The sequence below is a fragment of the Bufo bufo genome, chromosome 8, assembly GCF_905171765.1.
Source record: "Bufo bufo chromosome 8, aBufBuf1.1, whole genome shotgun sequence".
Taxonomy (NCBI): Eukaryota; Metazoa; Chordata; class Amphibia; order Anura; family Bufonidae; genus Bufo; species Bufo bufo.
Window position 1 is genome coordinate 25,936,621 of NC_053396.1, and position 13,084 is coordinate 25,949,704.

A 13,084-nucleotide genomic window follows, 5' to 3' on the forward strand; every position below is an offset into this window, starting at 1 on the left:
GCATTAACTATAGTTCAAGGACCTGGGATGACGTCACTCCGGTCATCACATGGTACGTCACATGATCTTTTACCATGGTGAATCACCATGGTAAAAGATCATGTGACGTACCATGTGATGACCGGAGTGACGTCATCCCAGGTCCTTGAACTATAGTTAATGCTCACCACAGGTCCTATACAGTAAAAAAAAGACAGACGGAGATGCCGGCTACGCGAGCAAGTGGATTAAGGTGAGTTAAATGATTTTTTATTTTTTTTTTAACCCCTCCAGTGCTGTTTTACTATGCATTCTGTATTCAGAATGCTATTATTTTTCCTTATAACCATGTTATAAGGGAAAATAATACTATTTACAGAACACCGATCCCAAGCCCGAACTTCTGTGAAGAAGTTCGGGTTTGGGTACCAAACACGCGCGATTTTTCTCACGCGAGTGCAAAACGCATTACAATGTTTTGCACTCGTGCGGAAAAATCGCGGGTGTTCCCGCAACGCACCCGCACATTTTCCCGCAACGCCCATGTGAAAGAGGCCTAAGGCCTCTTTTCCCAATGGCATTTGCGGATCCGCAATACACGGGTGCCGTTCTGTGGGCATTCCACATCACGGATGCAGACCCATTCACTTCAATGGGTTTGCAAATCCGGAGATGCGGAATGGTGCGGAACGGAAGCACGGAACGGAACCCTACGGAAGCACTATAGTGCTTCCGTGGGGTTTCTTCAAGTACTTCCGTTCCGCAAAAAGATAGAACATGTCCTATATTTTTGCGGAACGGCCGGTTTGCGGACCCATTTAAGTGAATGGGTCCGCGATTCGCTGCGGCCGAGGACTGTGATCGTGCATTGCGGCCCGTATTTTGCGGGCCGCAGCACAACCACGGGGCACACACGCCCGTGGGAAAGAGGCCTTAATGAATGAAAAATACTGAAGTGACCAGTGCATATAAAGTGCAAGCGTGTAAAACCGCTGTCTGTGGCTTCATCAGGGGTCACCCCTTATGAAGCTGCAGGCAGTGGCGATATGCACGGGGCTTTGTTCCTTCTGAGTTGTGCTCTGACATGGTTTTATGTATCCATTTTTTATGTCCCATGTATCACGTGGCATTCTCAATGCTACACTAGACAGCGGTGGTCTGTCTTTTTATGGTTTTTGTAGTATATGTTTTGTCATGTTTAAAGGTGTTGGATTTGATATGTGGCAACCCAGGGGTTAAGTGGCTGTGTCTTCAGCAGTTTTCCTTCCCCCACCCCTTCCCACCACTCCTCCCCCTGCTGATGTACCTACTTAACCTCAGGTGTTGGGTCCACGCCACTAGGTTATGATTAAGAACTTCCAAGTTTGAAACATGTTAACCTGTGGTGGAGGGTGGTGAAGATTGAAGCATGTACTGTTATGCCGATCTACAATAAAGACGACCAATACTGACGGATGCTGGAGAATATTCCTTTATTTTTCTGCTTTGTTCCTTCTACCTTGTTTGGTTTACAACATTTGACATTATAAATGTTGCATTTTTAGGAGTCACTTGAACTTTATATGCACCGGTCACTTTAGTAACTTTTCATTAATAGTTTCTGCCTGATTCAGGTACCTGGATCTCACCATAATACAATACCTTAGGGCTCATGCACAAAACTGTATGTATTTTGCGGTCCGCAAAAAATACAGATGGCGTCCGTGCGCATTCTGTATTTTGCGGAACGGAACAGCTGGCCCCTAATAGAACAGTCCTATCCTTGTCCGCAATGCGGACAATAATAGGACATGTTAAATTTTTTTGCAGAATGGACATACGGAAACTAAATGCACACTGAGTAACTTCCTTTTTTTTTGTGTGGTCCAATTGAAATTAATGGTTCCGCATACGGTCCGCCAAAAAACCCAGAACGGACACGGAAAGAAAATACATTTGTGTGCATGAGCCCTTATCAGGGGTTTATTTTATGGAAGGTACAGGTTTACTGAATATTCTTGCTGCACACTTGCTAAGGGCTCATGCACACAAACGTATTTTCTTTCCGAGTCCATTCCGTTTTTTTTTCCGTAAGCGGAAACAATCCTTTCAATGGGTCCGCCAAAAAAAAAAAAGGAAGTTACTCCGTGTGCATTCCCTTTCCGTATGTCCATTCTGCAAAAAAATAAAACATGTCCTATTATTGTCCGAATTACGGACAAGGATAGGACTGTTCTATTAGGGGCCAGCTGTTCCGTTCCGCAAAATATGGAATGCACACGGACAGCATCCGTATTTTTTGAGGACCGCAAAATACACAAGGTTGTGTGCATGAGCCCTAAGGTAGTGTATTAGGCTACATGCACATGACCATATGTGTTTTGCAGTCCGGTCACAAAACGGAATAAAAGACATCCTGAACGGATCTCTTTCCATTCAGAATGCATAAGGACTAAACAGAAATGTTTTTTTTTTTTTTTCGGTATTGAGATCCTCTGCCAGATCTCAATACCGGAAAACGCAAGTTTGGAAGTAACCTAAACATTTTGCACATATGTAAAATACTGACCTCAGAGTAGCATAAAAGACCTGAGAGGTCAGCTATAGACACATGTAGCGACTCCATTGTGGATTTTCCATATTGGATATGTCCAAAAACTGCTGCTGCTGCATTTCAGTGGGTCCTCTGCTCCTTTCAGTCGTTGCAAAGATTGAAAGCTGCGGGTAAAACCTGCAACTACTGACATGCTGCGGACCAAAATTCCACTGTGCAAGAGACTTTACGCTGCAGGTTCTTTCTAGTGTTTAAATTGTCACCTACTGTATAGTAAGGGTATTTTTAAGTGACTGATTGATTCTCCCCTTTAATACTTTGTGTAATAGTTTATAAGTTTCCCTTGTAATTATGTGGGTTAGAAATAGTATCCATCCCCCATTGTGCTGATAAGACCACATTCCTGAGTGATCTCCCAGACATGCCTGCTGCACATTGAAGGAGGGGCTAACAGGATAAAACATTATGACCCACATTTTCTCGGCAGACTCCACCAGGCCCTCCATCTAGGTAGGATGTGAGTATGATTGCCCTATCTATCTTGTACACCCTGGGGTGTCGGTCATGTGTTATAACGGGGTAGACAGCCATGGGTTATAGCATGATCGACTGAGTCTCCACCCCATTTAGGCTAGTGATATTTACTTTTTATTATTCTGTATGCGATTTATTTGTGTTATTGTATATTTAATCACTTAGTAAATATATTTATTCACACAGCCTGCGTATGCTTATTCATTCTCAAATCTTTTCGATTTCACTTTATGTTACACCTACTTTGCTTTTAATGTGAATTTAGCAATTTTCCACATGATGCTCTAATGCAGAGAATCCACAGCATGTGGCTGTACCCTGTGTATACTGCCAGCTACTTTACGTTCATGCCGATTCACTATACAGGCCGTAATGGGATATTCTTACACCTTTCTCCACAGCCTAAATTATCAGGACAGACTGCAGCAAACGAATCAGTGAATCTATTAGAAAAAAAGGCCAAACACAAAAAGAAGTGTGACTGTTAATTTCCTATGTACCCTGCTGGATGCCAGGACTGGATTTGGTCTTCTGCATGAAGTGCTTGGGCATCCCAGAGCACACAACAAGTGGACAGACGACAACTCTTGATGACACAATAGAAAAACCTTTCGATGTAGGCTCATTTGCAAGTGATGAGGTACAGAATGCTCTGCCGTCTATTGGACAAAGACTTATTTCTTAATGTCTTTATTCACACATCATATTAATTTAATATTTTACAAATTGTTTTATTAAACATTCCCACCACCATTGGGAACAAAATTTCATATTGCTCTCTGATGACCCTTCAGGGGGGAAAACACTAAAATGGAAGTGAATAAAAATTTTACAAAAACTTGTTCACATGCTGAGAATTTGTATTTCTTTTAGCCATTTTAGACCCCATTCACACGTGTATACCCTTTAATTTCAATAGGGGTGCAAAAAATGCAGACAGCACACTGTGTGGTCCCTGCATCTATATGTCCATTCTGCAATCCCATAAAAAAGATAGAACATGTCCTATTCTTGGTAGTTTTGAGAACAATAGACATTGTTACAATTAGAGTTGAGCAAACCGAGCTTTGGATGCTACATCTGAAGTAGCTTCGTTTAAAACAGAATTAGAATGTATGGGTTCCAATGAGCCAAAGTTAGTTTTTAAAGTGGAAAACCACTTTGAAACCGGACTCTGCTTTGGTTCCGACTAGTACCTTGGAACCGAAGCAGAGTTTGGCTTTAAGTTTTAAAGTGCTTTTCCACTTTAAAAAATCAACCACCGAAGTAAGTCAACAAAGTCACGGAGCCACTTTGTAAATAACTACAGTCAGGTCCATAAATATTGGGACATAGATACAATTCTAACATTTTTGGCTCTATACACCACCACAATGGATTTGAAATGAAACAAACAGGATGTGCTTTACCTGCAGACTGTCAGCTTTAATTTGAGGGTATTTACATCCATATCAGGTGAACGGTGTAGGAATTACAACAGTTTGCATATGTGCCTCCCTTGTGTTAAGGGACCAAAAGTAATGGGACAATTGGCTTCTCAGCTGTTCCATCGCCAGGTGTGTGTTATTCCATCATTATCCCAATTACAATGAGCAGATAAAAGGTCCAGAGTTAATTTCAAGTGTGCTATTTGCATTTGGAATCTGTTGGTGTCAACTCTCAAGATGAAATCCAAAGAGCTGTCACTATCAGGGAAGCAAGCCATCATTAGGCTGAAAACAAACAAAACAAACCCATCAGAGAGATAGCAAAAACATTAGGCATGGCCAAATGAGCTCAGCAACCCCAGAAGACCCAGAAGACCACAGAAAACAACTGTAGTGGATGACCGAAGAATTCTTTCCCTGGTGAAGAAAACACCCTTCACAACAGTTGGCCAGATCAAGAACACTCTCCAGGAGGTAGGTGTCTGTGTGGTCAAAGTAAACAATCAAGAGAAGACTTCACCAGTGTGAATATAGAGGGTTCACCACAAGATGTAAACCATTGGTGAGCCTCAAAAACAGTAAGGCCAGATTAGAGTTTGCCCAACAACATCTAAAAAAGCCTTCACAGTTCTAGAACAACATCCTATGGACAGATGAGACCAAGATCAACTTGTACCAGAGTGAAGAGAAGAGTATGGAGAAGGAAAGGAACTGCTCATGATCCTAAGCATACCACCTCATCAGTGAAGCATGGTTGTGGTAGTGTCATGGAGTGGGCATGTATGGCTGCCAATGGAACTGGTTCTCTTGTATTTATTGATGATGTGACTGCTGACAAAAGCAGCAGGATGAATTCTGAAGTGTTTCGGGCAATATTATCTGCTCAACTCATTGGACGGTGCTCCACAGTGCAGATGGACAATGACCCAAAGCATACTGCAAAAGCAACCAAAGAGTTTTTTAAGGGAAAGAAGTGGAATGTTATGCAAAAGCCTAGTCAATCACCTGACCTGAATCCGATTAAGCATGCATTTCACTTGCTGAAGACAAAACTGAAGGGAAAATGCCCCAAGAACAAGCAGGAACTAAGGCTACTTTCACACTTGCATTCGGTGCGGATCCGTCTGGTATCTGCACAGATGGATCCGCGCCTATAATGCAAATGCTTGCATCCGTTCAGAACGGATCCGTCTGCATAAATAGCTTTTTCAGATCTGAGTTTTCACATTGTGAAAACTCAGATCCGACAGTATATTCTAACACAGAGGCGTTCCCATGGTTATGGGGACGCTTCAAGTTAGAATATACTAAGAACTGTGTACATAACTGCCCCCTGCTGCCTGGAAGCACCCGATCTCTTACAGGGGGCTGTGATCCGCACAATTAACCCCTCAGGTGCCGCACCTGAGGGGTTAATTGTGCGTATCATAGCCCCCTGTAAGAGATAAGGTGCTGCCCCCCCTCCTTCCCCAGTTTTAAATTCATTGGTGGCCAGTGCGGCCCCTCCCTCCCTCCCAGTATTAAATTCATTGGTGGCCAATGCGGCCCCCCCTCCCTCCCCAGTATTAAATTCATTGGTGGCCACTGCGGGCCCCCCCTCCCTCCCCAGTATTAAATTTATTGGTGGCCAGTGTGGCCTCCCCTCTCCCCCTAATTAAAATCCCCCCCATCATTGGTGGCAGCGGAGAGTTCCGATCGGAGTCCCAGTTTAATCGCTGGGTCTCCGATCGGTTACCATGGCAGCCAAGATGCTACTGCAGTCCTGGCTGCCATGGTTACTTAGCAATTTTAGAAGCATTATACTTACCTGCGCTGTCTGTGGCCGCCCGGGCGCTCCTCCTACTGGTAAGTGACAGGTCTGTGCTATAAGCAATGCGCTGCACAGACCTTTCACTTACCAGTAGGAGGAGCGACCGGCCGGCCACAGACAGCGCAGGTAAGTATAATGCTTCTAAAATTGCTAAGTAACCATGGCAGCTAGGACTGCAGTAGCGTCTTGGCTGCAATGGTAACCGATCGGAACCCCAGTGATTGGGACTCCAATCGGAACTCTCTGCTGCCACCAATGATGGGGGGGGGGATTTTAATTAGGGGGGGGGGAGAGGGGAGGCCGCACTGGCCACCAATGAATTTAATACTGGGGGGGGAGGGAGGAGGGGCCGCACTGGCCACTAATGAATTTAATACTGGGGAGAAAGGGGGGGGGTCCGCACTGGCCACCAATGAATTTAATACTGGGGAGGAAGGGGGGGCCGCACTGGCCACCAATGAATTTAAAACTGGGGTCTGAGGGAGGGGGTCTGAGGGGTTAATTGTGCGGATCACAGCCCCCTGTAAGAGATCAGGTGCTGCCAGGCAGCAGGGGGCCGTTATGTCCACAGTTCTTAGTATATTCTTAGTATATTCTAACTTGAAGCGTCCCCATCACTATGGGAACGCCTCTGTGTTAGAATATACTGTCGGATCTGAGTTTTCACGATCTAACTCAAATCCGATGGTACATTCTAACATAGAGGCGTTCCCATGGTGATGGGGACGCTTCAAGTTAAAATATACCATCGGATTGGAGAAAACTCTGATCCGATGGTATATTAATAGGGACTCCTGACTTTACATTGAAAGTCAATGGGGGACGGATCCGTTTGCAATTGCAATTGCACCATCCGTTTGGCTCCGCACGGCCAGGTGGACACCAAAACGCTGCAAGCTGCGTTTTGGTGTCCGCCTCCAGAGCGGAATGGAGGCGGAACGGACCCAAACTGATGCATTCTGAACGGATCCTTATCCATTCAGAATGCATTGCGGATGAACGGATCAGTTCGGGGCCGCTTGTGAGAGCCTTCAAACGGATCTCACAAGCGGAACCCCAAACGCAAGTGTGAAAGTAGCCTAAAGACAATTGCAGTAGAGGCCTGGCAGAGCATCACCAGGGATGAAACCCAGCGTCTGGTGATGTCTATGCGTTCTAGACTTCAGGCTGTAATTGACTGCAAAGGATTTGCAACAAAGTATTAAAAAGTGAAAGTTTGATTTATGATTATTATTCTGTCCCATTACTTTTGATCCCTTAACAAGTGGGAGGCACATATACAAACTGTTGTAATTCCTACACCGTTCACCTGATTTGGATATAAATACCCTCAAATTAAAGCTGACAGTCTGCAGGTAAAGCACATCTTGTTCGTTTCATTTCAAATCCATTGTGGTGGTGTATAGAGCCAAAAATGTTAGAATTGTGTCCATGTCCCAATTTTTATGGACCTGACTGTAACTTCAGCTTATTAGAGCCCATACAGTATTATTCTGAAGTTTTGAACGAAGCGACTTAGGATCTAGCATCTGACAGTTGCTTTGCTCAACTCTGTTACAATGTTTCTTTAAAAAAAAGAAGAAAAAAAAAACAGACATTGGTGTTTTTTTTTTTTTTTGCAGATCTATGTTTTGCAGACCACAAAATACATATGGTTGTGTGAATGCAACCCTATTGTAAAGGTGCAATCCATAGCAAAATCACTGTGCTATACCACTGCTCTACTTTTCCTTTGCACCAGATTTTCCCTTTTTGAGCATATCTTAAAGCTGCTTTGTATAGAGGACGCTCATAATTCCTTTTAGGGGGCAGATTTTACAGTGCAGTTTTTTCAGCCAAAGACAAAAGTGGAGATTTCTTAGTCCTGTTTAAAGGCGTTTGAGACTTATACTAAATGACGTATCCTCTGAATGGGTCATCTTGATCTGATCGGTGGGTTGCAACACCCGGAATCCCCCACCAATCTACTTTTTGAGAAGACACCGACATTCGCAATTCATCAGTCACATGGCCTAGACACAGCTCAGCCCATTGAAGTGAATGGGCTGAGCTGCCATACCAAGCACAGCCACTGTACTGAGCCAAGAGAAAGCAGTGGTGCTACTGTGAGCACTGGTGTCTTCTTCTCAAACAGCTGAATGGCAGCGGTCCCAGGTGTCAGACCTCCACCTATCAGATACTGATCGCCTACCCCCAAAAATAGGTCATTGGTATAAAAGTTCTCAGAAAACCCCTTAAAATTCACTTCTGGCTTTGCTTAAAGGGGTTGTCCGGGCTTAGAGCTGAACCCGGACATACCCATATTTTCACCCAGGCAGCCCCGACAAGAGCATCGGAGCATTTTGCTCTCCTTTGCCCTGTGCTGAATCGCGCAAGGCAAAGGCATTTTCAGAAGATCTGGTGACATACTGGGCTCTCCTTAGGGCTGCCAGGCGGAGGCTTCTGCCCAGCAGTGAGCCCGGTGATGTCACCGGCACTGATGGGCGGGCTTTAGTGCTGCCCTAGCCTGTAACAGCTAGGGCAGCGCCAAAGCCCGCCCATAAGTACCGGTGACGTCACCGAACACACAGCCGGATGGAAGCCTCAGCCCGGCAGTGTGTTATTGTAAATAATAAAAAAATAAAACACCCTGTACAGGGCAAGGGAGTGTATCAGAGCATGAAATGCTCTTGTCAGGGGGCTGCCTGGTTGAAAATATGGGCATGTCCGGGTTCATCTCTGAACCCGGACAACTCCTTAAAAACAAAATTGCCACAAAAACATCACATATGCACGTATAGCTGTCTGTTACTCACTGACCTCAGAGGTGGTGGAGGTTGCGAAGCAAACTACTTACGATCTTCTAGGACGACAACAGGGAATCTTATTTATTGCCTTACGCTCTACCATCAAGTTGTGAGCAATTACAGCAACAAAAGGAAATTGCATATAATCAATTTCCTAGATATAGAAACCTTATATTTGTAGATTGTTTTATATTTGGAGGAGAAGGGTGAAAATAATCACAGGAACACCGCACACTCTTTTAGGGCATGTTCACACCAGAGTTATGTCCATTGTTCAGCTCTTCCATTAATTTTGTTGTTCTGCTCCTTGGTGCAGAATTCAGAACATGAACCAGAGCCAGATATACCCCCACTGACGACTATGATGGGGTCCGGTTTCTGTTCAGGAGTTTAAAAATAAACCTCCAACTGCTATGCAGATGTAGTAAGATATTACAGTAGATGAATAGAAAAGGAGTGTAGATCGGGCACATTCCACATATAAAGCTGGCCATACACATTAGATATGGTAGCCATTGACTGCAGAAGTATCAGGGGCTCAGTACTATTGTTCTCAGGGGTCTGGCAGTGGCTTTCTCCACTCTCCCATTCAGATGTTTGCAGGGAAACTGCTTGTGGGATCTGCAGAGAGAGCAGTCAGCCACCAGATTTCATGTGTAAAACCAACCTAAAAGGCCCCCCATACATACATTAGTGGGAGGTTCGGCCAACACTAATGTGTGTGGGAAGCCCCCCAAGCGATGTCCAGGCAGAAAGGAATTAGGTAAAATGAATATTTTCACCCAATCTTTTTGTTTTCCTGGAAGATAAGCTACCGCCAGAAGTGTCTGGCAGCAGCTTTCTTCGCTATCAACTTGAAACCGAACTCAACTTCAGTTCCGAGGTACCAGTTAGAACCGAAGCAGAGTTTGGTTTCAAGTTTTAAAATCAACTATGTGCATGACTTCGCAAATAAGGCTACTTTCACACTCCCGTTTTGGCTTTCCGTTTGTGAGATCCATCATTGGGCTCTCACAAGCGGTCCAAAACAGATCAGTTTTGCCTGAATGGAAAAGGATGCGCTCAGAATGCATCAGTTTGCCTCCGGTCAGTCACCATTCCGCTCAGGAGGCGGACACCAAAACTGAGCCGGATCCATTTTCTCTGACACAATAGAAAACAGATCCATCTCCCATTGACTTTTAATGGAGTTCATAATGGATCCGTCTTAGCTATGTTACAAATAACACAAACTGATCAGTCCATGATGGATGCATGCGGTTGTAATATTGTAACAAATCTGTTTTTACAGTTCCATGACATATCTCTCCAAAATGCGTGTGTGAAAATAGCCTAACTTACTTCAGCTCATTGGAGCCAATACATTCTAATACTGTACGGAGAAAAAAAATCTATGTACAGTATTATTCCCGAAGTTTTGAACGAAGAGACTTCGGATGAAGCATGCGAAGCTCACTTTGCTGAACACTAGTAGTGGCATTGATTCTGGACCACCATCATAGGGGTTGTGCCTGATCTCAACTCTTTTTCTCTACATCGTGTTTTCCCAGAAAAGCAGATTTTTGTATAACTTACCAGTAAAATCTTTCTCGCTCTTCATTGGGGGACACAGGAACCGTGGGTATAGCTACAGTTGCAAGAAAAAGTATGTGAATCCTTTGGAATGATATGGATTTCTGCACAAATTTGTCATAAAAGGTGATCTGATCTTCATCTAAGTCACAACAATAGACAATCACAGTCTGCTTAAACTAATAATACACAAAGAATTAAATGTTACCATGTTTTTATTGAACACACCATGTAAACATTCACAGTGCAGGTGGAAAAAGTATGTGAACCCTTGGATTTAATAACTGGTTGAACCTCCTTTGGCAGCAATAACTTCAACCAAACGTTTCCTGTAGTTGCAGATCAGACGTGCACAATGGTCAGGAGTAATTCTTGACCATTCCTCTTTACAGAATTGTTTCAGTTCAGCAATATTCTTGGGATGTCTGGTTTGAATCGCTTTCTTGAGGTCATGCCACAGCATATCAATCAGGTTGAGGTCAGGACTCTGACTGGGCCACTCCAGAAGTCGTATTTTCTTCTGTTTAAGCCATTCTATTGTTGATTTACTTCTATGCTTTGGTTCGTTGTCCTGTTGCAACACCCATCTTCTGTTGAGCTTCAGCTGGTGGACAGATGGCCTTAAGTTCTCCTGCAAAATGTCTTAATAAACTTGGGAATAAATTTTTTCTTCGATGATAGCAATCCATCCAGGCCCTGACGCAGCAAAGCAGCCCCAAACCATGATGCCCCCACCACCATACTTCACAGTTGGGATGAGGTTTTGATGTTGGTGTGCTGTGCCTCTTTTTCTCCACACATAGTGTTGTGTGTTTCCTCCAAACAACTCAATATTGGTTTCATCTGTCCACAGAATATTTTGCCAGTACTGCTGTGGAACGTCCAGGTGCTCTTGTGCAAACTGTAAGCGTGCAGCAATGTTTTTTTTGGACAGCAGTGGCTTCCTCTGTGGTATCCTCCCATGAAATCCATTCTTGTTTAGTGTTTTATATATCGTAGATTCGCTAACAGGGATGTTAGCATATGCCAGAGACTTTTGTAAGTCTTTAGCTGACACTCTAGGATTCTTCTTCACCTCGTTGAGCAGTCTGCGCTGTGCTCTTGCAGTCATCTTTACAGGACGGCCATTCCTAGGGAGAGTAGCAGCAGTGCTGAGCTTTATCCATTTATAGACAATTTGTCTTACCGTGGACTGATGAACAGCAAGGCTTTTGGAGATACTTTTATAACCCTTTCCAGCTTTATGCAAGACAACAGTTCTTAATTGTAGGGAGAGAGCTCTTTTGTGCGAGGCATCATTCACATCAGGCACTGCTTCTTGTGAAAAGCAAACCCAGAACTGGTGTGTTTTTTATAGGGCAGGGCAGCAGTAACCAACACCTCTAATCTCATATCATTGAATGGACTCCAGTTGGCTGACACCTCTCTCCAATTCGCTCTTGGAGATGTAATTAGTCTAGGGCAGGGATGGCCAACCAGAGGCTCTCCAGCTGTTACTAAACTACAACTCCCATCATGCCCGGACAGTCTACAGCAGGGGTGGGGAACTTGCGGCCCGCGAGATCATTCAATCCGGCCCCCCATGCGATTGTAAAACACCGCCGCCGATTGTCACTATGGAGCGGAGTAAATGTATTGCTAAACACACTGACAATGAATGGATGATCATGGCGATCATTCATTCATTGTCCGTGTGTTTAGCAATACATTTACTCCGCTCCTGCGGCCCGCCCCTGTTAGCCGGCGCCAGCCAATAGCATTTACTCTGCTCCTGCGGCCCCCCCCTGTTAGCCGGCGCCAGCCTCCAGCTATTGCACTGCAGCTAAGATGCTTCCCTAGGTTTACAGCCCCGCCCGCCGTGAGTGACGTCACGCCGCCGGGCGGGGATCACCATTCATGCTGGCTGGGATGACACTGATGGGAGGAGCATAGAAAGGACGAGCCAGCGCCACCGACGAGGAACCATTTCCAGCAGAGAGTAAGGCAGCCAGACAGCATCATGAAATACAGCAAATTTTTTTAATATGCAGCATAGCGGCGGGGGGAGGGGGGTAAATGTCCTGCACAGTGCACAGGACATTAATACATAAGTTACCATGACCAGTGCAGGACATTTACCCCCTCCCCCCATGCTGCATATTAAAAAAAAATCACAATGTCATTAGGGGAAAGTTCTTATCTTTATTCAGCAGTTCTGAGTCCCGACAATCTAATCTCCCCACGTCCTCTTCTATACAGATACCCTGGCTGAGTAATGTAATTACTGAGAACCTCTGCACAAGGATTACTCCGCCTGAGCCCGAAAACCATCAAATAGTCCCTGCAGAGTAATCCTTGTGCTGCTGATCCCGGCAATTACATTACTCAGTGTATTTGTATAGAAGAGGACATTGGGGCTCAGATTAAATTGTCCGAACTGCTGTATAAGGATAAGAACTTTCCC

At 44.6% G+C, this 13,084-nt stretch overlaps 1 protein-coding gene across 3 annotated transcripts in view; it reads left to right on the forward strand.

Annotated features, from left to right (window-relative positions):
- Nucleotides 1–3,851, forward strand: part of LOC120977673 (ras-related protein rab7-like) — a 48,651-nt gene extending 44,800 nt beyond the window's left edge. For all 3 annotated transcript variants that reach the window (XM_040405709.1, XM_040405708.1, XM_040405710.1), the window contains one exon: nt 3,448–3,851. In XM_040405709.1, the coding sequence (XP_040261643.1) occupies nt 3,448–3,534 (87 nt within the window). In that variant the 3' untranslated portion in view covers nt 3,535–3,851. The remainder of the gene's footprint in view (nt 1–3,447) is intronic.
- The last annotated feature ends 9,233 nt before the right edge of the window (nt 3,852–13,084 follow it).